General features: G+C 40.2%; 1 protein-coding gene across 1 annotated transcript; it reads right to left on the bottom strand.

The window, feature by feature from the left end:
* Nucleotides 1-12,558: 12,558 nt before the first annotated feature.
* Nucleotides 12,559-13,326, bottom strand: LOC145010611 (uncharacterized). Its single transcript, XM_078969132.1, has one exon. It carries the CDS (start codon nucleotides 13,324-13,326, stop codon nucleotides 12,559-12,561), a length of 768 nt encoding a protein of 255 aa, XP_078825258.1.
* Nucleotides 13,327-22,453: the final 9,127 nt, after the last annotated feature.

Genomic DNA, 22,453 nt, shown 5'->3' with positions numbered 1-22,453 from the left:
TTCATGCGCCAGGTTTTGGACCCTCATCACCAGGAGAGCCATTGATTCTCTTGACATCCCTGTCATGAAGGATGTTCTTATGGCTTCAATTGCCACATACCACACCAAGAAAATCATTCTCTCAGATCCAAGTAAGTTCCTCCACTATGGACTAATCCCCGAGTCCATGTACAGATGTGTCACGCCCCACAGCAAGATTATGGCGGACTACAGCTCCAGAACCCCCCTGCCTCCTAGGGTTCTTTTCGAGGAACAACGTGCAGCTCTTGAGGCTCTGGATCGGCCTGCTAACCGGGGCAAAAGAGCGAGCAAAAAGAAGAAGGCTGAGATGAAGGAACCCGCACCCCAAAAGGAGAAAAAGAGAAGGTCCTCCAAACGCAAATCCGAGGCAGAGGCACCTTCTCAGCCGAGATCGAAAAAGGTCAAGAAGATGGCTAAAAGAGCCAAAGGATCTCCTTCTGAATCAAAACAGGATGTACCATCCGAAACAGAAGATGTTGATCCTCAACCCGAAACTGCACCCGTTTCGTCTCCACAAAACTCTCCTACCCCACCAGACGTTAATCCTCAAACCGAAACTGCACCCGTTTCGTCTCCACAAAACTCACCTACCCCACCTAAATCTCCCCAAATTACCAAATCTCCTTCTCCTCCTACTTCCCCAAAATTTTCAACCCCAACCGAATCACCCAAACAGAACATCTCAAGTTCTGTTCCAACATCAATTCCCCAAACCACAACCGAAACCACTATTCCTTCCACCATTTCTCAACCTTTATCTTCTATCTCCCAACCTACTCTCACAGAATCTATCACCATCACCACAACCCAACCACCAGTAACGGTCAACATATCTGATATGGGGGCTGCTTATGTGGTTGAAACCCCGGTCATCAACCCTCAATCCTCCCCTTCTCCATCTTCCAACTCCGGTGCTACCCTAGGGGGTGATGATGATGAATTTGATTCCATCTATTACAGCCCTTACCGGATCCCTACCGACAACGATACAGAAACCCCTGTGTCAAGTCAGCAACTTCAAGAGATTCACGCAAAACTCGACAGTCTGCTGGCTGACAGTAAAGCATATGGGGGTGCTGTGCTGAAGGCTTTCATCGAGTCAGCAATCCAGACTTACACCGAAGCCTTGGATCGCTCCACTGACGCTGTAGACAATTCAGCAGCCTCATGCTCCAAAGCCACTAAGGAAGTTTCTGAGGTTGTTCATACAACTCAGATCTTTCTTGATTCTCTCAAGGCTCATGCTGATTCAAATGCTTCCAAATTTCAAGCGTCAATAGACTCGTTCGCAGCCACCCTTCAGGGAGAAACCAGGAAATTTGAGGCTCTGCGTGCTGACCTCAAAACTGAATCCACTTCAATTCTCAAATCTTTGGATTCACGTTTTGCCTCTTTAGCAGCCGAGAGCACCCTGAAGGAAGAAGTTATCAAGCACCAGGCAACTATTGACTTACAGAAAGTTCAACTAGCCCAGGCACAACAAGAAATCACTTTACTTCAAACTCAACGGGCAGTTCTTCAGAGTTGCGCTGGTGACGTTAAAAATATGTTAACCGGTATTCTTGACTCCCATGATCCCTTCCTAACCGTCACTATTCGTCAGCATCTCCAGGCGAAACTCCTTCCGGCAATCACTATCCTAAGTGAAATGAAGGGTGTCTCGGAGAAGCATGTTCTTCCGAGACAAGGGGGAGAGGAAGGTATGTCCAAACAAGAACCAAAGGGTAATGTAGCTTCGGGTTCTGGTAAACATGTCCTAGTTGAGAGCGAATCAGAATCAGATGAAACCATTACTGAAGCTCTTCAACGCAAGAAACGGGACAGAGAGCTTGATGAAACATTGAAGATAGCTCGTGAGGCAGAAGCCAGAGAAAGGAAAATCCGGGAGGATGAGGAGGCAATTCAAGCTAAAAATACTATGTTCCCAGATTGGGACAGAGACACACTCATCACTCAAGCAATTGAGTTTCCTTCTATTTATTGGTTGGAACCGATTGCATCTTTTGAGTGTGAAAACTCCAAAGACTCGCAGTTCGACATGCCCATTACGCGTAAAGCCTTCACTTTTCACTGCTTTGATGTCACTGCAAACGTCCCTCATCCGAACCCGAAGGTTGACAGGGAGCTTATCGATTTCTATCTGAAATTCGGTCAACCTCAGTACTTGACTTGGAGTGCCCAGAAAATTATAAGAGTCAAGGTACTGAAACCAACCCAGGCTGGGAAATTTGTAAACGTCAATTTCAAAATCAACAGAGGAACTGCCAACACCGAACATCTTATTTCTCTGGCAGATCTTCCCAGTCTGAACCCCCACGATTGGATCTTGCTATACAACATTCTTCTCTCCAACCAGAGAGAATATGAACCAATTCTCTCTCATCTTAAAAGAATGTTGGCTTCCTATGTCCATGAGCTAGCCACTATGGATCAGGAAATAGCAAAGGTGATGAATAAGAAACCGACTGTCAAGCCCACTTCCAAAACCGGAGATGTCCATAAAATGAAGTTGGGGCAGATTGATTCTTCCAATCTGACAATTATGTTCACAAGGGGGGATAAGCACAAGTTTCTGTTTGCGTTGGTAGACAAGCATCTGTTCTCTACAGAGTGTCTGGAGCACATCATCAATATCATTCACCGATGCAAACAGAATACAACAGCAGATAAGAAGAACTTTACAGATATGCTTCGTTGGTATATTACCTTCAGGCATCATATTCTAGCTTTGATACCGAAAATTTTTCAAACGGTAAAGAAGCCATCTGCTTTGAAGACAGAGTGAAGATCTCGCCCCAAATTGACGCAAAGGGGGAGATTGTTGGGCTTAGAAGATTGCGTCTTTTGGGCTCGTTTGTTTATAATTCTTTGTATTACGGTTTGGGCCTGTCCAACCGTGTGTCTTTTATGCTTTGTATATAAGCTTATGCTTGCATGCATATTAGGTTAAGGTTTAGAGAGATCTGAGTATACGATATTTTCCAGACGACTAAAGGTTTCTTTGATCATACTTGTAACCTTCCAATCCTCTACAGTTGATGTTCTTAATCGAGCTCTTCTGAGGATTTTGTTTTAATCATTCAACACGTTTGATTCAATCTTGTCTTGTTCTTTTATTGTGTTCATATCGTCATTGTTTAGTTACTTGTTCAAGATCTAATCGATCTTTATAGATTAAAGGTTTGCTTAATCTCATCAGTGAATCTTAGTACAATTGTATGTCTAAGAAGAGGAATCAAAGATTGAAGAAATGGTCAAATCAAGAAGTCAATCATACTTCGTTTGAATAACAAGTCTTAAAGTTAAGATTGTGACATGTGAGTGAAAAGTATTAAAGGTTTATAACATTCATCAAATGTGGAAAGTTGTGATGTCTTGGATAAGACAAAAGACCAACTAGGACCAATTTGTGAAGTGTTTTGATAAAAAACTACACTAACTCTTGAATATTTGTTTGTCAAGAAATGTTTATTGACAAAAGAATCTTATATGTCAAGGAGTCAGTGGGAGTCTTAATGGTCTTGAAAGGTTTCAAGAACAAATCAAATAAACCTTATTGATCATCACTAGCACACGAGTTGAGGTTTACAACCTATCGTGAAGACATTATTTTGTTTCTGTGCCAATCCAATCGAGTTAATTATGCATGTGAGTCCTATGAGTTCTCATTTAAATGCATAAAAGGCAAGGACCTTGATCAATGAAAGGTACGTTGATAGGAAAAAGGTGAGATGCTTAACTACTTGGAAGACGTAGTGGGCAGCTGTGCTACCATAAGGCAAGAAATCAAGATTAAGAAAGTTCGGTCCATATGAGTCTGAATTTGTTGTAAAGTTTGTTTTAACAAATTCACATGGATAGGAACAAATACACCATTTAAATCTAAGTGTCATAAGATTTCCTCATTCATGAAAATGATTGTGAGGAAAAGCTTTCACTAAGAAAGATTTTAAAAGATAGTGATTGTAAAATTGCATTCTCGAATTCGATCATGGTTACGGCATCCCTTTCCATAATTTGAATTGTGAGGTTTCGAAATTAGTCTTAATTGTTTAGACACACATATGAAATATCGAAGGCAAAGGTGTATAAGTTCAAGAAGTCTTGATAAAAGATTATCAAAGCACTAAGTATTAGAAACATGAACTTAAGAAATTCAATAAGTATTGTTTTTCTGAAAGTTAAGATGTTTATGAATACATGTCGAAGCTAGTGGGAGCATAAGTGTTATGTTTTATAATAATCATCATGATAGTGGGAGCATAAATGTTATGAATGTATGATTATTAAGGCACGTATTGCATAGTTGGCAATATTAATTATAGAAAACAAGAGTCATACTTTGCAAATCTAAAGGATTAGGTTGAAAGGTTGTTTTGCTATAATTAAGGGAGAGAATATTATTCTTAATTTCAAAATCTAAAGGATTAGGTTGAGAAATGTTAATAAACTTAGTCAAGGGTACATAGTGTGTTCTTAAAGTTTCGATTATGATTACAACATTCCTCTTCACAATTCGAATTTTGAGAACATAGCAAATAAAACATTATGCGTCGTGTCCCATACGCTTCGAGTATAGGATCGATTGCAAATGATTTAATGTTTGACCATTCTAAAATTTTCCAAATGTCTAGCGCATTTAGAGGGAAAAGGGACTAGAATCGGTTTTGACTAAAATAATTAAACAACTATCAAAGGACAGTCCAAAGTTCGACGAGGATTGGTCGCTTGTGAGTAGTTGGAAGTATAGTATTGGAAATTATGGAAATGTTTCCATATTTGATGGACAATATCAACATAATTATGAATAGATAAGATTCTAATAAGAATGAGTTGTCATATGGAAATTATGGAAGCGTGTCCATATTGGGAAGTAAATATTGAAAATCTATGTCTAGATTAGAAACTTTTATGCAAAAGGATGTTCAAAGGAATGTACTTTGAGAGAGAGACATCATATCTAAGGAATTGTCTTGTAACAATCTCCGATAGAGGACTTTGTAATATCATTGGCAATAGTCTTTGAGACTTTGGTGCAGTGACATTACAAAAGGATCGTTGCATAAAGTGTTAGAATCTAGTATATTCTATAAGTAACAAGAATTTGATATTCTTACACTTAAGAAAATGGATTTCGAGTTGTAAAATGAGAATGATTGGAAATGTGTTCAATTTGTCTATTTCACAAAAGTAAGAACCATAGGTAAACATTGTGTGCATGCTAGGAGCATGGGACAAGTGTAATAATTCAAGTAAGAAGTTGATTACCCGAAACGACAAATAATGAGTAATCGATATGGTGATAAATAAAACGTGTTTTGTTTATACTCAAAGGTTTGAGGCCATATTGGATTAGTATTATTCTTGTGTTTCACCTTGCATGTTTTGACTTCCAGAATAATTGAGTTTATTAAGAATAATCGAATTATTCAAACGGGCCACAGTCGTTCATATGTTGGAAGTAGATATGAATGAAGATTGTTGTGAATTGGTGTGTGGATTGTCTAAAAGAGTATTAGACATAAGCAAATGTTTGCTGCAACGTTCATGAGTGCTTATGAATATGATTTGAGCATTGGATTAAACCCACACTCACTTGGATCACTATCTCGAGTGATTAGTGAGACGATAACATCTTATATTCTTGAAACCGAGATGTGTGAGTTGTATCTTGCGAATCGGTTGCACATTGATAATATGTAAACGCACCAGTAACTTGGTGTTATAAAACATATTGTTGTGTGTGATTTGGTTAGTGAGTGCAAGCAAGCATTGTATCAAAGTTTATCCGTTCCTTTTATTCAAAGAATAAAAGCGATATCTTTGGGCCCCTCGATGGTTTAGTGATGACATACGTAAATGCTCGGCCGGGCTAGGTCTAATTTGATTTGTTCAATTAGTCTGTCGTCATAAATCAGAAATCGAGAAGTAGTACAAAGAGAATGATTAGAAATCATATCTCAGACGATATCAAGAATGGAGGAATATTTGATCCCTTATCTAAGGACACGCGTATCTGATAGGATCAGAGTTGACAGCGGCTTTGGAAAGCTACGATTGCAGATCGGGATCTGAAGTCATACGCATAATAGTTGTTAGACTTATCCAAGTGGGAGACTGTTGGATTAGTGTCTAAGTCCATAACTATTTTGGTATGTACTTGACCCGATGGTGCATGGTCCTTTTGGGTTGCCTTCACCAAAGCAACTTGATAGGATGAATTATGGAGAGTAAGGATTAAATATGATTTATTAATATATTATGGGAATAATATATTAAAGGAGAAATCATATTGTTTAATTAATATTAGTCAATAATTAATTGGTAATTAGTTTTGTGACTAAAAGAGATTAATTAAACTTAAGGGACTGGAATTGTAATTATAGGATAATTGCAATTTGGGCCATGGATTGCCTTGTATTAAGGGATGGACGAATTCTAATGGGAAACCCATAAGGAAATCGTCGATGGGCTTGATAAAAGGAGTCTATGGGTTGCTTAGGGCTTAAGCATCCAAATTAGGGTTTCCTTGTTAGATAACCCTAATAGCCCAACTATATAAAGACCCCTTAAGGCTCAAAAACGTGGCTAATGTTCTTGCTAGGGTTTCTACACGTTTTTGGTAGCCTCCATCCTCTCTCCTCTTCATCCTCTTGCTTATGGTGTTTGTGAACCATTAGAGGAGTGACACTTGTGACTCTAAGCCTTCTAAAGTCAATACAAGGAGATTTGGGATTGTTATTGCTACATAAAAATCAAGGTATGATCTTAAACCTAATTACATGTTAATATGATTACTTGCATGCTAGAATTAGGGTTTATAGTCTTGGATTCAAAGCATGTACAATAGAGAAACCTAGATCCAAGCATTAGGGTTTGTATGAGAACATAGGATGTCTTATGACCAAAACTCATCAGCTTGAACAAAGAATCCTGAGTTGGCTGGATACCACAGACCGAGAGAGGAGGTTTGCTTCAGATAACGAAAGATGTTTTTCACGGCTTGTAGATGCGGTTCGTGCGGGTTGGCTTGAAATCTTGCACAGTAACAAACTGAAAACATGATGTCAGGTCTACTGGCTGTAAGATACATCAGAGACCTAATCATTTGTCAATAGAGTGTCACATCAGCTGTTGGTTTCTCCAATGAGGGTGTAAGCTTAGTTCCAAAGGCCATAGGCACTTTCACTTTGGAGTCTCCCATCATCCAAAATTTAGCTAATAAAGTCTTGGTGTATGCCTCCTGATTAATAAAAATTCCTTCTGGTCCCTGTCTAATGTTCAATCCAAGAACAAAGTTAATTGGAACCATTGATCTCATCTCAAATTTAGTTTCCATCAACTTTGTGAATTTAGGTGTTAAGCTAGGATTCGTGGAGCCAAAGAAGATGTCATCAACATAAATTTGGACTATCATAAGGTGGTTACCTTCTCGCTTACGAAAGAAGGTTGGGTGAACCAAACCTTGTTTCATACCATGCTCTGGGAGCCTGTTTGAGGCCATATACAACTTTGTCAAGGATGTAACAATGATCTGGATACTTCTCATTCACGAAGCCTGTCCGTTGCTCAACATATACGGTTTCTTCAAGTTCACCATTAAGGAAGGCACATTTGACGTCCATCTAATAGACTTCAAAGTTCTTATGAGCTGCATATGAAAGAAAGATACGAACAGACTCTAATCTTGCAACTGGAGCGAAGGTCTCTTCATAATCGATTCCCTCATCCTGACAGTATCCTTTCTTCACCAACCTCGCTTTGCTACGAATGACATTCCCCTCCTTGTCCATCTTGTTCCTAAAAACCCGTTTGAGACCGACAACCGAAGCATCTTTTAGAGTTGGAACAAGACGCCATACTTTGTTTCTTTCAAGTTTATTTAATTCATCTTGCATGGCTTGAACCCAGCCTAAATGATCTTGAGTTAATAGTTTTCGGTTCAACTTTGGAAATAAAGGAGTTGAACATGCAAAACTCTACATTAGAGAAAAGTGCAGCCTATTTCGCTTTGATTTGAGAACGAGTTAACACATTTTCTGAAGACTCATCGATAATTTGACTTTGAGGGTGATCTTTAGTCCATTTGTTAAGTGGAGGTAAATTTGGATCAGAGATGGGATCAAATTCAGCATTTATTTCTTCCTGTAGCTCGGACAAAATGTCATCATCACCGACGTTGGTGTTATCCCCCTCAAAGATGGACGCCTGTTCGATATCTAGATTGGTGTTCCCTTCTTTGGGCGGACTCTTAGAAGAGCTTGAAGAACGAGGTGGTGAACTCCCCCCTGGAACGATGAACCTTGATCATGAAAAATAGATGGACCCTCCCCCTCAACATTAGGACGGTCACTTGCAGGTTCGCATGCTTTTGGCCTTTCAGTTTCTTTAGATTGATCATCAGCCATCTTTTGAGCGGCGTCATCAATATTTTGTTTTAAATTATCAACTTTGTTGTCTTTTTCCATTGATTAAGAGTCAATTGCCTTTTGAGCCTCGTTGAACAAAAGAAAGTATTGCTCAAAAAGATTTGAAAGAGAGGTCGTAACTTGACCATTCTTTGGAAAGATCTCTTGCGTTGCACCTTTTGTTGATTTCGCCTTCTTAACATAACTATCATAAAAGGTGACATAGTATGTTTCTTCAATCTTCTTTGAGCGCTTATTGAGAACTCGATACGCCTTGGAGTTCAGGTAGTAGCCTAATAAAATTCCTTCATCAACCTTTGCATCAAACTTGTTTCGATTCTCTCTTGAGTTAAAGATGAAACATCTTGAAATAATTTCACATTTGGTTTTCGATTATTCAAGATCTCATAAGGGGTAATGGAGAACCGCTTGTTCAAATATGATCTATATTGACTATAACATGCAGCAGCAATTGCATCAGCCCAGAAATACAAAGGTAAGGACGTGAAGCATATCATAGTTCAAGCTGCTTCACACAGAGATCGGTTTCGCCTTTCAACGATGTCATTTTGCTATGGAGTATAAGGGGCTGAGAAATTGTGAGTTGTCCGCTTTTCGGCAAGAAAGTATTCAAAATCTTTGTTCTTGAATTCCTAGCCATTATCGCTCCTCACATTACAAACTACCTTTCTTAGTTGTGTCTCTATCTGTTTATTAAAGAGCTTAAGCTTTGGAGTGGCTTAAGACTTTTGCTTGAGGAAGAATACCCATGTGAATCTTGAGAAATCGTCCACAATAACCAGAATGTATTTGTTCCCCCTAATGCTTTCAATGGACGATGGACCACACAGGTTAATATGCAGTAGCTCCAATGGTTCTATCACCTTAGTATTGATAATAGAAGGATAAATCTGTCGATTCTGCTTTCCCATTTCACATGCTGCACAAAGATATTCTTTATCAAATTTTAGAACTGGAAGACCTCGAACATGATCACCCAAGACCAACTTGTTGATATCCTTGAAATTCAGATGAGATAGTCTTTTATGCCATAACCAACTTTCATCAGAGTGAGCCTTTGTGAGTAACCACACTGTTGATTTACCTCGAATTGGGTTGAGGTTAAAAGGATATATTTCTCCCTTTCACTTTGACTTCAGCAGAACGTTGTTAGTTTTCTTCTTGACAATCTTTGATCCTTCATCGTCAAATGATACTTTCAATACAGTGCCAACCACCAGTTGTGATACACTGATAAGATTGTGTTGGAGTCCTTCAACATAAGCTACTTTCCTTATAGAGAACTCGCCATTAGTGATCATTCCATAACCTTTGATAGTACCAAATGAGTTGTTTCCACACTTTACAATGCCACCATCCTTAAGAGACCAAAACTACCTCAATTCTTCGTTCCTCCCTGTCATGTGACGAGAGCAGACACTATCAATGTACCATTCTTCATCGAACTGCTCGCCACGCATTACCTGCAAAAAATTTAAGCAGACTTAGGAACCTAAAGTTTCTTGGGTCCTCGTGAGCTTTTTACAGAACAGGGAATAGTAAGAGAAATATCAACTAAGTAAGTATGTTTAATTAAAGTTGTTTCATCTTTTCTTTTTATGGTGAAAACTTTAATTTTGGTTGGTTTAGATTCAGTGGGTTTGAGATTTATGGTGTTGACTACATCATTCGTTTGGATCTCTTTTTGGACGTTTGTTATCTGCTGGAAAGAGCTTTCCTTTTCCATTTAATTATTTTGAGGAAAGAAAACTAGAATTAGAGGTGTTGGGTTTAGAAGTGTCATTGGATCTTATGTGTGTCTAACTGAACTTGGACAGATGATGACCGAAGCCGCTCTTTCGGTTGTTATTGGATGGGGGACCGAAACGACTCTTTCGGTTGCTGTTGGGTGGAGGACCGAAACCGTTTTTTGGTTATTGTTGGGTGGATTACTGAAACCGTTCGTTTGGTTGTTGTTGGGTGAGGGACTGAACCTCTCCTTTCGGTTGTTATCGGATGGGGAACCGAAACCACCCTTTCGGCTCCTATTGGTCGAAAGACCGAAACAACCCTTTCGTTTCCTTTCAGTAGACAGAACGAAACCTTCCTTTCGGTTCCTTTCAGCAGATGGACCGAAACCTTCCTTTCCGTTCCTTGATTCCTCTTGCAATTTTTGTTTTCTTTCTATCCTTATAAAGTGAGCATTTTGAGATTTCCAAAATTGTTTTCTTTCTGAGAGATTCTTCTTTTATCTCAGATTTCTTTGATGCTTTCTTTCATCTACCTGTTTTGGATTTCTGTGAATATTGGCCTTTCCTTTTGAAGTGTGAGCACAACATTCACTTTTTGCTGATGATGTCTCACTAGGGGTTTGCATAGGTTCACCCGTTGAAGTTTTGGTTCCACTTGTGCTTGGCACATCATATCTTGTTGGCTCATTTAGTGGTTCGGGTATGTATCTACCTTTCACTCTCCATGAAATTTTCTGAGATAGACCCTTCGTCTTATCAACATTGTCTATTCGGGCCGACCAGAAAAATTCATCACATCCGCCAGCATTGTCTTCTTCTACCATCGCTGTTAACTCTGCAGTTTTTTGTGGAGTGACACCTGGTATTGTGTAGACTTGATTTGGAGTGGTTTGTACCTTCTGGTACACAACAGCTTTAGCTTTCAGAACTTTGGTTTTGTCAGTAGAGGATCGAGCAAACTCATCAGAGTTTTCAGAAATTAAGTTTTTGTGTGACTTAGGTTCGCTTTTGACAAATTCAGAACAGTCCACCAAATCCTCTATAGAGATTTCACTCATATCATCGTCCTCATTAGTTCATATGCATTTTCAACATCAATTTTATTTTGTAAACTTAATTTGGCATTCAACAAGTCAAATTTATGTATAGTTTTGGTTCATAATTTTAATCTATCATTTCCGTCTAACAGATTTTTGAGCATGACTTTGTGGTCTTTGGACTTTATGTAGGATTCAATTTTATCCATACCTATTTTATATGTTGGAGAAACCCTTTCAGAAGATACAACGCTTTCACAGTTGTAGGATTCAACATCGATTTCATCCTCCTTTAACTCAAGGAAGGGTAAAATCATGCGATGTGTCTTCATCCCTATTTCACAATCAAGATGCAACTGAGTGATGTTAAAATAGAGTCTTTTAGCAATTAAACAAAACACATTTTGCTGTTTAAGAAGTTTAAGATTGTCTCATTGTAAATAAATTCAATCATCCTTAGATCTAATTAACTCCTTCTGTTTCTGCTCGATCCACATTCTACTTTCCTCACTCTTTGATGAAATCCTGCTGATTTGACCAGTTAGGTTAGAATTTGTGACACGGGTTTGGGTGAGACTGATACTTATACTTGAAAATTTTGATTTTAAGTTATTTAATTCCTTTTCATAGTAAGTAACAAGTATTTTTAGAGAGACAAGAATATTTTGTACCTTCTTGATCAACTTATCACATTCGTTGATCTGTGCACTGACAGGTTTGGCAGCGAAACACCTGTCCTCCCGCTCCCTTTCGTCTTCAACTCCCCCGTCGGTTGTGTATCCTATCAGTTGAGACACACCTTCGGTTACCACATATCACCTTCATGTAACACATTCTTCTTTTTCTAGCATAGCCTTCCCATGAGTGGGCTTTCAGACTTCATCATCCTCGGTATCTGAGGACCAAACTTCCACACCACCAAATTCGTCACAGCTGTTTGTATCCTGCACAATTAAAGCATTCATGTTAGTATCATTAACAACATAATTTCTTTTCTTAATTTCTTCAAGCCTTCTCAGGAGGCTCGCTTCCTCATCTTCTTCATTTGTCTTTTCTTCTTTCTTTCTCAGCATGCAATCTTTTGCAAAATGATTCTTGCCTCCACAGTAATGGCAGTCGAATCCTGAGCCTCCACTAACTTTCGCTTCCTTCTTTGACTCTTCAGACTTTGACCCCATCTTCGATTCCTCTTTGATCTTTTCAGTGCTGTAACTACCGTGCCAATTTCGGTTCTTGTTGGCTAGGAATTTCTTCTTAATAAATTTTCAAGGGTTAGACACCATCAAGGCATATTCTTCACCGGTTAGACCATAATTGGCAAGATCCAATTCCTCTTCTTCTTCAATCGACCTTTTTTCCTTTATAGATAAGAGCTAAAGAGCCCAGACTAGAAACCACGTTCGTTTCCTTAGACAGTGCACTTTCATGAGATTTCAAAATACCTACGAGTTCCGCCAGAGAATATGACTTGAACTGTTCATGAGCTTTAACTTTAGATACAACGGCCATCCATTCAGATCTGAGACCGTTCATAAAAGTAACCTTTTGTTCGATAACTTTCCTTTTGATCCCATGCTTTATCATCTTTCTTAAAATATGATTGAAGCGATCAAAGGCTTGAACAAGTTTCTCTTCAGGCTTCTGCTTAAAGTCTCCAAATTCAGAAAGAAAGAGAGTTTGAATTGAATGTTCCAAATCTTCGTCAGTGGAATCCAATTCTTTTAATCTGTCCCAGATCTCTTTAGCCGTGGCACAAGAACTTACCAACCGGAACGTATCTGACTGCAGTGCAAACCTAATCATCCTCAGGGCTTTGATGTTGCATTGAAACTTTTGCTCCTCGTCTTGAGGAATATCTTTGACATCGTTAACAAGTTGATTGTACTCCTTCTGAGTTTTGACAATCTTAGAAGTGCTTGAGTGAGCGAATGGGCCAACGGTGATTGCTTCCCAGATCAAGTATCCATTATCCTCAGATATAATCACATAATCTTTGAAGTGATGCATCCAGACTTCATAGTCTTGTGTATACAAGATTGGTATCCTTGTCGTCGAACCAATGGTGTTGGAGATGTTGATTGGATTGGCTTGTGAATCGTCTGTGGACATTGTAATGACTTTTGATCGATTACCTGTAAAAGATCAGACTTGTAATATATCGTTAGGGTTAGATCAACAATTAATGAGATACGTCAATATGGAATGATGGCTTAATTAATATTAATCAATGCGGAATTAAAAACCCTAATAACTTCTTCGATAGAAGAGATGTGTATGAATTACACAGTCTCCTGCTTTGATACCAATTGATGAGAATTAAGCTCTAGATCGATTAGATCTTTCACAGGTATGATTATAAAAATTGAACAAGTCAAAAACAGTATGAAAGTAAACACAGGATGGAATCAAATGTATGCTTATGATTCAAAATAAAGTCACGCCTCAGCAGAGCTCGACAAAGAACTTCCGCTATAGAGGCGAGCTAGGGTTTACTAAACTTAGAGAAAACAAATAATGAAAGCGATGACTTCTAAGACTGCATGCATGCACCTTATATACTAAACCATAGTACAAAAATGCATGGTTGGACAGGCCTAATACCGGCAATCAAAATTGGGCTAAGAGCCGAGCCCATGACGCAATCTATTAATCCCAACACTTATGAAGCTTAGTTTTAGTGTTTACATGCCATTGAGACTTTAAGTTGCTAGCTTTATCAAGTCTTGTCTCTCCTCTATGCTCTAGCTCCCTTATGAAGCTTAGTTTTAGTGTTGTTAGCCTCTTGATACCATGCATCAATGTCAACTTAGCAACTTTACATGGTATCTCAGTCCAACGGGACGAGATCTATGGTTTGGAGGTATTAGGCTTGCTTAGAAGTGACTGAATGAGTTGAGACTAAGAAAAAATCGATGAGTTGTTTGTCCAACTCAGCGAGTTGGATCGTGGTCCTAGAGCTTTCTGAGTTTTGAGAAAACTCAGTGAGTAAAAGAGACGACTCAGCGAGTTGGCTAGGGCTTTCTCTATTTTCCCGATTAGGGATGAGCATGGGAAGGAACCGGTACCAACCCGTACCGTTCCCAATTTTCCAAAAACTGAATTCAATCAAAAGTTAATCCGAAGTACCGAACCAAATTAAAATCACCGGTACCGGTACCGGGATTGGTACTGGTTTTTGGTACTAGCACCGGTACCGGCGGTACCGAATCCCGAATTTTGTGTATTTGGAGTACCATGTACCGTTCCATATTTTTGAATTCGGTATGGTTCGGTACCGGTTCCGGTATTGTACCGATACGGGATCGGGATTTGGGAAAAACTGCGTATCCCTATTCCCGATGACAGAAAGAACTCGACGAGTCCACAAGGGAAATCGATGAGTTGTACTTAAAAGTCCTGATTATGTTCAGAAGAATGAACTTAGCGAGTTGTAGGAAAACTTGACGAGTCGGATCATGATTTTATGATTCCGTGATTTATGGGAACTCGACGAGTTGAGAAGTGAACTCGACGAGTTGAGTTAACTCAAAGCGTTGACTTTGACTTTGACTTGGACTTGGACCAAAGTTAACCCTTTAGAGGTTATGAGTATGAAAGGATAATTAAGGAAACATTTTATATATAGGAGCTTGAGTTGTATTGATTTTGGAGCCGAGTATTTTCAGCTACTTCCGATATTCAAGGTGAGTTACCTTCCAGTAGAAGTAGGTCGAAGGCACCAATGTTTATAGTAGATGATTATCTTTGTGATAATTTTCTGGTATGCCTCTATATGTGATGCTTTATGTGCTATTACGCTATGTTGTTATGTATAGTGGTAGGAGGGGTGGATTAAACCCCATAGCCAGTTGATATAAATCGGAAGGTAGGTCAGGCACCCAGATATGCTTGACAATATGGTTATGATATGTTATTATGTGGTAGTGGTAGGGGTAGGGGTTAAACAGACCCCGTAACCAATTGAGATAAACCGGAGGGTAGGTCAGGCACACTGATATGCCTGGCAGGGTAGGTCGGGCACTCAGATATGCTTGATAGGGGTTGGTTGAGCACCCCTTTATGCCTGGCATGGGTAGGTTGAGCACCCAAGTATGCTCAGAAGGGTAGTTCGCAAACCCAGATATGCCTCACAGTATGTTTACAGGAGTCCTAGCTATCTTTAATTATCTAGTAAACGAATACGTTAAGTTAAATATTACAAGGACTAAATAATTTCAGAACGTTAGGTCTAGCCATATTTTGTAGCTCTTGTCTGAGTCCAACCATTATAGGGTAGGACCTCTCATTCGAAGAATTATCTAGTCTTAATAATATGTAATGGTATTCACGATCTAGTTAGGGAGAGATAGTAGGGAATTCTTATGCATCTGATGGCGGAGAGTGGGTCGAATATTACCCTAGAGCAATCCTATGATAGGATTAGTATTAGAAGTTATTTGATTGATAACTGTATACATGGATAGGAGGCAACATTGGTGAACCAAGGAAAACCAAGCGGAAAGTACGGATAGATTTGGAAGGTAGTATGGTCCCGTAATACTGAAAGCAGAGAATCCGTACTTGACTCTTGGTGAGCCGTGGGCAACCAAGAGTGGCAAAGTGTGAGACCTCTCGAGGTTATATATGACCCTGAAAATTGTGTGTTTAGTTTCAGAATGGTTGTGACACATCACAAATCAGGAGGTTTAGGGTCTGGGTCTAGTTTTGGTACGAGTTCCGAGCCGATTGATGATGGATTGTGGGAGTTCATAGTATCCGAGATTACGAGAGGCATCCATGAGGAGACCCTGTTGATTTTTGGTTCGATCAAGGATGGTATCATTGAGCTGATGGAAGATCGCCTTAAGGAATTCAGGAGTGACATGGCACCTGGCCAATCATGGACTTACATGCTCTTCTTCAAGGATGTTAGGGGATGCAGAGCACCAGAATTGTACGGGGTGAAATAACCCATTGTGGCTAGGCGGTGTATTCCATACATCGAGTCTTCGCAGTTGATGAGCTTCTGATTTGAGGGGTCGAAGTTCATGTATGTTGCTGGTTGTTTGAGGGAGAGAGCTAAAGACTGGTGGGAAGCAATCAGTGATACATTGGGAGTCCCATTCATTGAGGCTATGACCTATTCGGACTTTGTGACTAGATTCCGGGTCGAGTTTGCGCCAACTGTGGAGATTCAATAGCAAGCCAGGGAGTTTTTACATATAAGGCAGAGTACGGACTCAATGGCGGAGATTACCGCCAAGTTCAGGGAGAGGGCCTTGTTGGTGCCTCAGTGTGTGGGTGATAAGGAGATGAAAAAAACCTGGTACCATGATATGCTGAGAGCTGACATACGGAAATATGTCAGTTATTCGTCATGTCAGACTTTGGATTATATGATAGCTAGGGCACAAGAGAGCTAGATTGAAATAGAGCATGTTAGGAAGAGGAAGGCGGAGGCTGGGCATACGACTAGGGTTTTAGTGAAGCAACCCAAGGGACTTGACTCGAAGTCAAAGGGCCAGCAGGGCCGCAGCCGCTGTGGGAAATGCGGCAGGCCACACGAGGGAGTGTGAAAAGCTAGAGGACCGGGGTGCTACAAGTGTGGAAAGACAGAGCACTTTAGCAAGGATTGTACTGCCCCTAACCCCACCATTCAGATAATAGACCTAATTTACTTTCATTGCAATTACAGGGGCAATAAGAAGGCCAACTTCCCGAGATGGGTATAAGGAGCGTCAATATTGGCGCCAACTCCAACGACCCTGGGGATCACAGATGGCCACCAGGCTAAGCCAGATACTCCTGTGGTGAGCAGCCGAGCCTTCCAGTTGACCGCCGAGGAGGCGCGCGTCACACCGAATGTGGTGACAGGTATGTTTCTTCTCCCTAACTTTTATTATGTTTCAATTTTGATATTTATGTTTCATGTATTCTGTTTAGGATCGTTCCATGTGAACGGTATCCCATTGTTGGTGTTATTTGACTTGGGAGCTACCCGATCTTTTGTTTCTCTTTCACTTAGCAAGTTATTTTTCGAGTCTACGAGCATGTTGGATTGTCCTTTAGAGCTCGAAATTGCGGTCAACCGATCCGTATGGGCATCGTAGGTTTATAGAGATTCTATTCTGAGGATGTATGACGAGCGTTACCTGGTGGATTTGGTTCCCATTCATTTGTGTGGGAACAAGGTCATCATAGGCATGGATTGGTTGAGCCCTAATGTGTGATGATTGACAGTGAGCAGCAGTTAGTCCCGTTCAGGACCCCAAGTGGGGGAGAATTAGTGATTCAGGGGGAGAGACCACAGCGTGGACTGGTCATGTGTTATGCAGCGAGAGCCAGACACTACCCTCGTTAGGGATATGCAGGTTTTGTCACCTATATTATGGATACCCGGGAGAAAGGTAAGGCGTCTGTGGATGATGTGGCAGTGGTGTGGGAGTATCTGGACGTTTTCCCGGAGGATTTGCCTAGGATACCTCCAGAGAAGCAGGTCGAGTTTAGGATTGACCTAGTCCTGGTGCGGCTCTGATAGACAATGCACCATATCAGTTGGCTCCTCCCAAGATGCAGGATTTGTCTATACAACTGTAGAAGCTATTAGACAAAGGATTTATCAGGCCAAGCAGTTCTCCTTAGGGAGCCCCGATTCTGTTTGTGAAGAAGAAGGACGGGTCTCATTGTATTTGTATAGACTACCAGGAGATGAACAAGGTAATGGTGAAGAACCGCTACCCACTACCAAGGATTGACTATCTCTTCGACCAGCTTTAGGGAGGCATCTTGGTTTTCCAATATCAATTTATGTTTTGGCTATCACCAAATGAGAGTCAAAGGTGAGGATGTAAAGAAGACTGCTTTCCGGACTCGCTATGGTCACTATGAGTTCGTGGTGATGCCATTTGGGCTCACCAATGCTCCTGTCATATTGATGGATCTCATGAACCGCGTGTGCAAACCGATGCTGGATCGGTCTGTGATAGTCTTTATTGATAATATCTTGGTTTACTCCAAGACACAGGAGTAACACGAGGAGCACCTGATAGAGGTGATGGAGACATTAAGGATGGAGAGAATTTTTGAAAAGTTCTCCAAGTGCGAGTTTTGGTTGCGTAAGGTGGAGTTTCTAGGGCACCTCGTCAACCAAAACGGTATACTGGTTGATCCGGCCAAGGTGGATGCCGTGATGAGATGGGAGGTTCTAAGGTCTCTGTTTGAGATTTGGATCTTCCTTGATTTAGCAGGCTATTACCATAGATTCATTCAGGATTTCTCCAAGACAGCGGTACCCCTGACCCGACTAACTAAGAAGTCGGTGACCTTCTGCTGGTGACATGAGCAGGAGGTGGCCTTCGAGACTTTGAGGCAGAGGTTGTGTGAGGCGCCGATCTTGGCCCTGCGTAAAGGTGTTGAGGATTGTGTAATATACTGTGATGCATCCATCTCAGGTATGGGCACAGTGTTGATGCAAAGTGGGCATGTCATCGCTTACGCCTCGAGGCAGTTAAAGACTCACGAGGCGAACTACCTGACGCACGACCTGGAGTTAAGGACGGTTTTTTTTCCCTCAAGATTTGGCGACACTGCCTCAATGGGGTCCATTGTACTATTTACATGGTTCATAAGAGTCTGAGGTACTTGATGGACCAGCCAAATCTAAACATGAGACACCAATGGTGGTTGGACGTGGTGAGGGATTATGACTGTGAGATCCTTTATCACCCAGGGAAGGCCAATGTGGTGGCCGATGCTCTTAGCCGCAAGGTATTTGCGGCCCTTATCAGAGACATGTGTCTGAGAATGACAGTGGTTACTCAGTTGTTGGAATGGTTCCGGAGGCACAGGTCGATTGTATGAAGGAGGAGCGCCGAAAGTGTGAGCTGGTCATAGGCCAAGTGGTCTCATTCAATTACGACATTCGTGCGTTTTTGACCATTCATCGAAGGGTCTAGGCTCCATACTAGGGTGGAGTGCGCTAGTTTCTTATGGAGGAGGCACACAAGTCGAGGTTCTCCATTCACCCTAAGGCTACGAAGATGTACTGGGATCTTCGCCCTGATTATTGGTGGGCCTGCTTGAAGAGGAATATAGCATGGTATACGAAGTTACCTCAGAAGGCATGTGGAGTTGACACGATACGAGTCATCGTGGATTGATTGACCAAGAGCGCCCACTTCATACCGATTCAGTAGAGTATTTCGGACGAGACGTTGGCAGACAACCACATCCGGGAGGTAGTAGCTTGGCATGGGGTGCCAGTTTCTGTCATTTCTAACAGAGATGTGTGGTTTACTTCTAGGTTTTGGAAGAAATTTCATGACGATTTGGTTACTCATATGTACTTTAGCACGACCTTCCACCTACAGATGTATAGTCAGAGGGAGCAAACCATCCAGACTTTGGTGCATATGCTGCAGGCGTATGTTTTAGACTTCGATGGTATTTAGTATAACTACCTTCCATTGGCAGAGTTTTCCTACAATAATACCTACCACACCAGTATTGATCGACCTCCCTTCGAGATGCTTTACAGGAGGAAGTGCAAGACCCTAATATGTTGGGGTGAGGTTGCTCAGAGAGTAATTGTGACAACCTGAAATTTCCATTCTAATCAAACCATTTCAATCCAATAGAAGTAGCGCAGTTACAGTGAAAACTCAGACTTAGAATATAAGCTTGGCAGTTTCAGGGTTTTACACCTAAAGAGATATTAGGAGAGTGGTTGCACTAGGATTTTGTGCAACACTGTAATTCCATTACCCTAGATCATTAGAATCCATTCCGAGAATAGAAATATTTTCTGCCAAAAATCTCAAGACTATAAATAGAATTTTGAACCAAATTGGTTCATTAGTTGAATTCCATTTAGAGAAAATCCAATTTCTCTCTCACGGATATTCGGGTTTTCATCCCAGATTATGAGTCTACTTCCCTAGATGTGTTTTTATACTTGTTATATGCTTAATAACATTATTTACAAGTCAAAAACACAAGATCCGGGAGCTTACGACCCAAGAACGTTCTTGGGGTGTAAACTCCAAAACAAGGCCTAAAGGCCATCTAGTCCCAATTCCTTGTTAGGTATCTAGCTTAGGATGATATGTATGAACATATGACACTAGAAACCAATCAAAACCATTTGGTTTTAGGAGTTTACGGCCAAGGAACATCTCTTGGGCCGTAAACTCCAAGTGAAGGCACAAATGAGTGCCTAATGTTCCCTTAGCCTTAAAACAAAAACCTAGAAGCCTTAAACTCATGATTTATGCCAACAATACCATTAGAAATCATGGATAGAAGGGAGTTTACGGCCAAGAAACTCCCTAGGCCGTAAACTCCATGTTTTAGGTGCCAAAATGCCTTAAAACTTTCCCTAAGGCTTGGACTCTATTTTAGGCAAATACCCTAATGTGTTTAGGACCTAGGAAACATAAGAAAAGCACAAGTATTGAAGAGTTTATGGCCAAGAGTGGTTCTTGGGCCGTAAACTCCCATAAAGGGGTCAAAGGACACCCTAAACACTTCCTTAGGCCATGAGACAATTTGGGCATGTACATACATGAGTTATGGACTAGCTAAAACATTTAGAACCCCATGTGTGAGGGATTTTACGGCCCAAAGGGTTCCAAGGACGTAAACTCCATAAAATGGTACCATTTATTGCCATAAACTCTTCCAAAGCCTAGTACAAAAGCGTAGAATTGTTCCTAGTTATTATAAAAACTTGAAAGCACCATAATCACCCTCCCAAGGGAGTTTACGGCCGAAAACTCCAAGGGAAAAGGGTCTTTGGGTCATAAACTCCCCAAAGGAGTCAATATGGTGCCCAAACACTTGTATAAGCCTTGAATAAATTCCCACTAGAGTTGTAGTAATTGTAAGCACCATTTCAAGCCTTGGTTGGGAGTTTACGGCCAGGAGCTTACTCCCTTGGGCCGTAAACTCCAATGAATATGGTCATTAGACCTTAAACTCCCATTAGAGGCATTACACTCCTTTGTTGCAACCCTTTAGCCTCTTAGCACTTGACCAAAGGTGTTTTCTTCGCGCTTAAATGGCTATAATTGTATAATTAGTGTTTTAATCACTAATTATTTATATACATATGTCTTCATATGTTATTAGGATCATTGTGTGTGTCTAAGTCTTCACTTGACACCAAGCACTTGTCCGATCCTTCCGTACGATAGCCATCCGTTCAATTCCAGTCACTTAATGCAGGTGAGTTCATACCCCTTGACTAATGTTTTAAACTATTTTTAAATGTTTTATGGGGGGATACAAGTAGAATCATGCTACTTATTATGTCAATCACAAGTGATTAGTAAGTAGAATTATATACTTAGTACATAAATCACATGTGATTAATATACAACATTCAAATGATTTGGCTACTCATTAGCCGTTTTACCAAAGAGTTTCCTTCAAATGACTTTTATAAACATTTTATATGTTTTAAACTCCTTATTACACTATACATCTTACTCCGTACATTTCCTTTCAAACATATTTACAACTGTGTTTCAAACAAATGTTTTCTTTAACTTCAACGGTTTTATTAAACTTATGCCTTCAAATTGTTTATTAGATTGATATCAAGTCGATCTTTTCTTAAAATAATATTTATGTTTCAAATATCTTACAAAATTTATTTATGCTTTTATATTATAAATTGCATGCCTCTATATGTATAGTTATATAAGAAATGTTTAAAAGACTTAGGAAGGCTATCCACCCTATTTCCTTTTCGCGCCTTGAGATGTGGTCTGGTGGGATATTGGGTATTCGTCCGAAAGTCGTTTAAATATTAGTTATATATCACGTGTACATATATAGTCATAAAAGGTCTTTCCCGTTCCTTCCATGCCCTTGGGTAGCAAGGGTATACATCCATGTCCATATTTACCAATTAGATTACTAGTAAACTACCATATGGTTAGTTTAGGAAAATACTAGAACCATTACTAGAACGCGATATCATACAATGAGTCAGTTCATTCATGAGTCAATACTTGCTAGATAGAGAGAGAACACATGTTACAGCTAGCACATTTACATAAGTACATATACATGATTACTTTTACATGATTCAACTTACATGAGTACAATTACATGAGTACATTTACATAATTACATTTACATGATTACCTTTACATGATTACGTTTACATAGATAATATATGACGAGTTATCATTACATCTTATATGTATTGATATTGTTATGAAGTCCCCATTCTTACCTTTACCTTGTGATA

The sequence above is a fragment of the Lactuca saligna genome, chromosome 8 (assembly GCF_052625555.1).
Source record: "Lactuca saligna cultivar CGN05327 chromosome 8, ASM5262555v1, whole genome shotgun sequence".
In the NCBI taxonomy this organism is placed as follows: Eukaryota; Viridiplantae; Streptophyta; class Magnoliopsida; order Asterales; family Asteraceae; genus Lactuca; species Lactuca saligna.
Note: the sequence above shows the minus strand (reverse complement) of the source record. Positions and strands in the feature narration are given on the sequence as shown.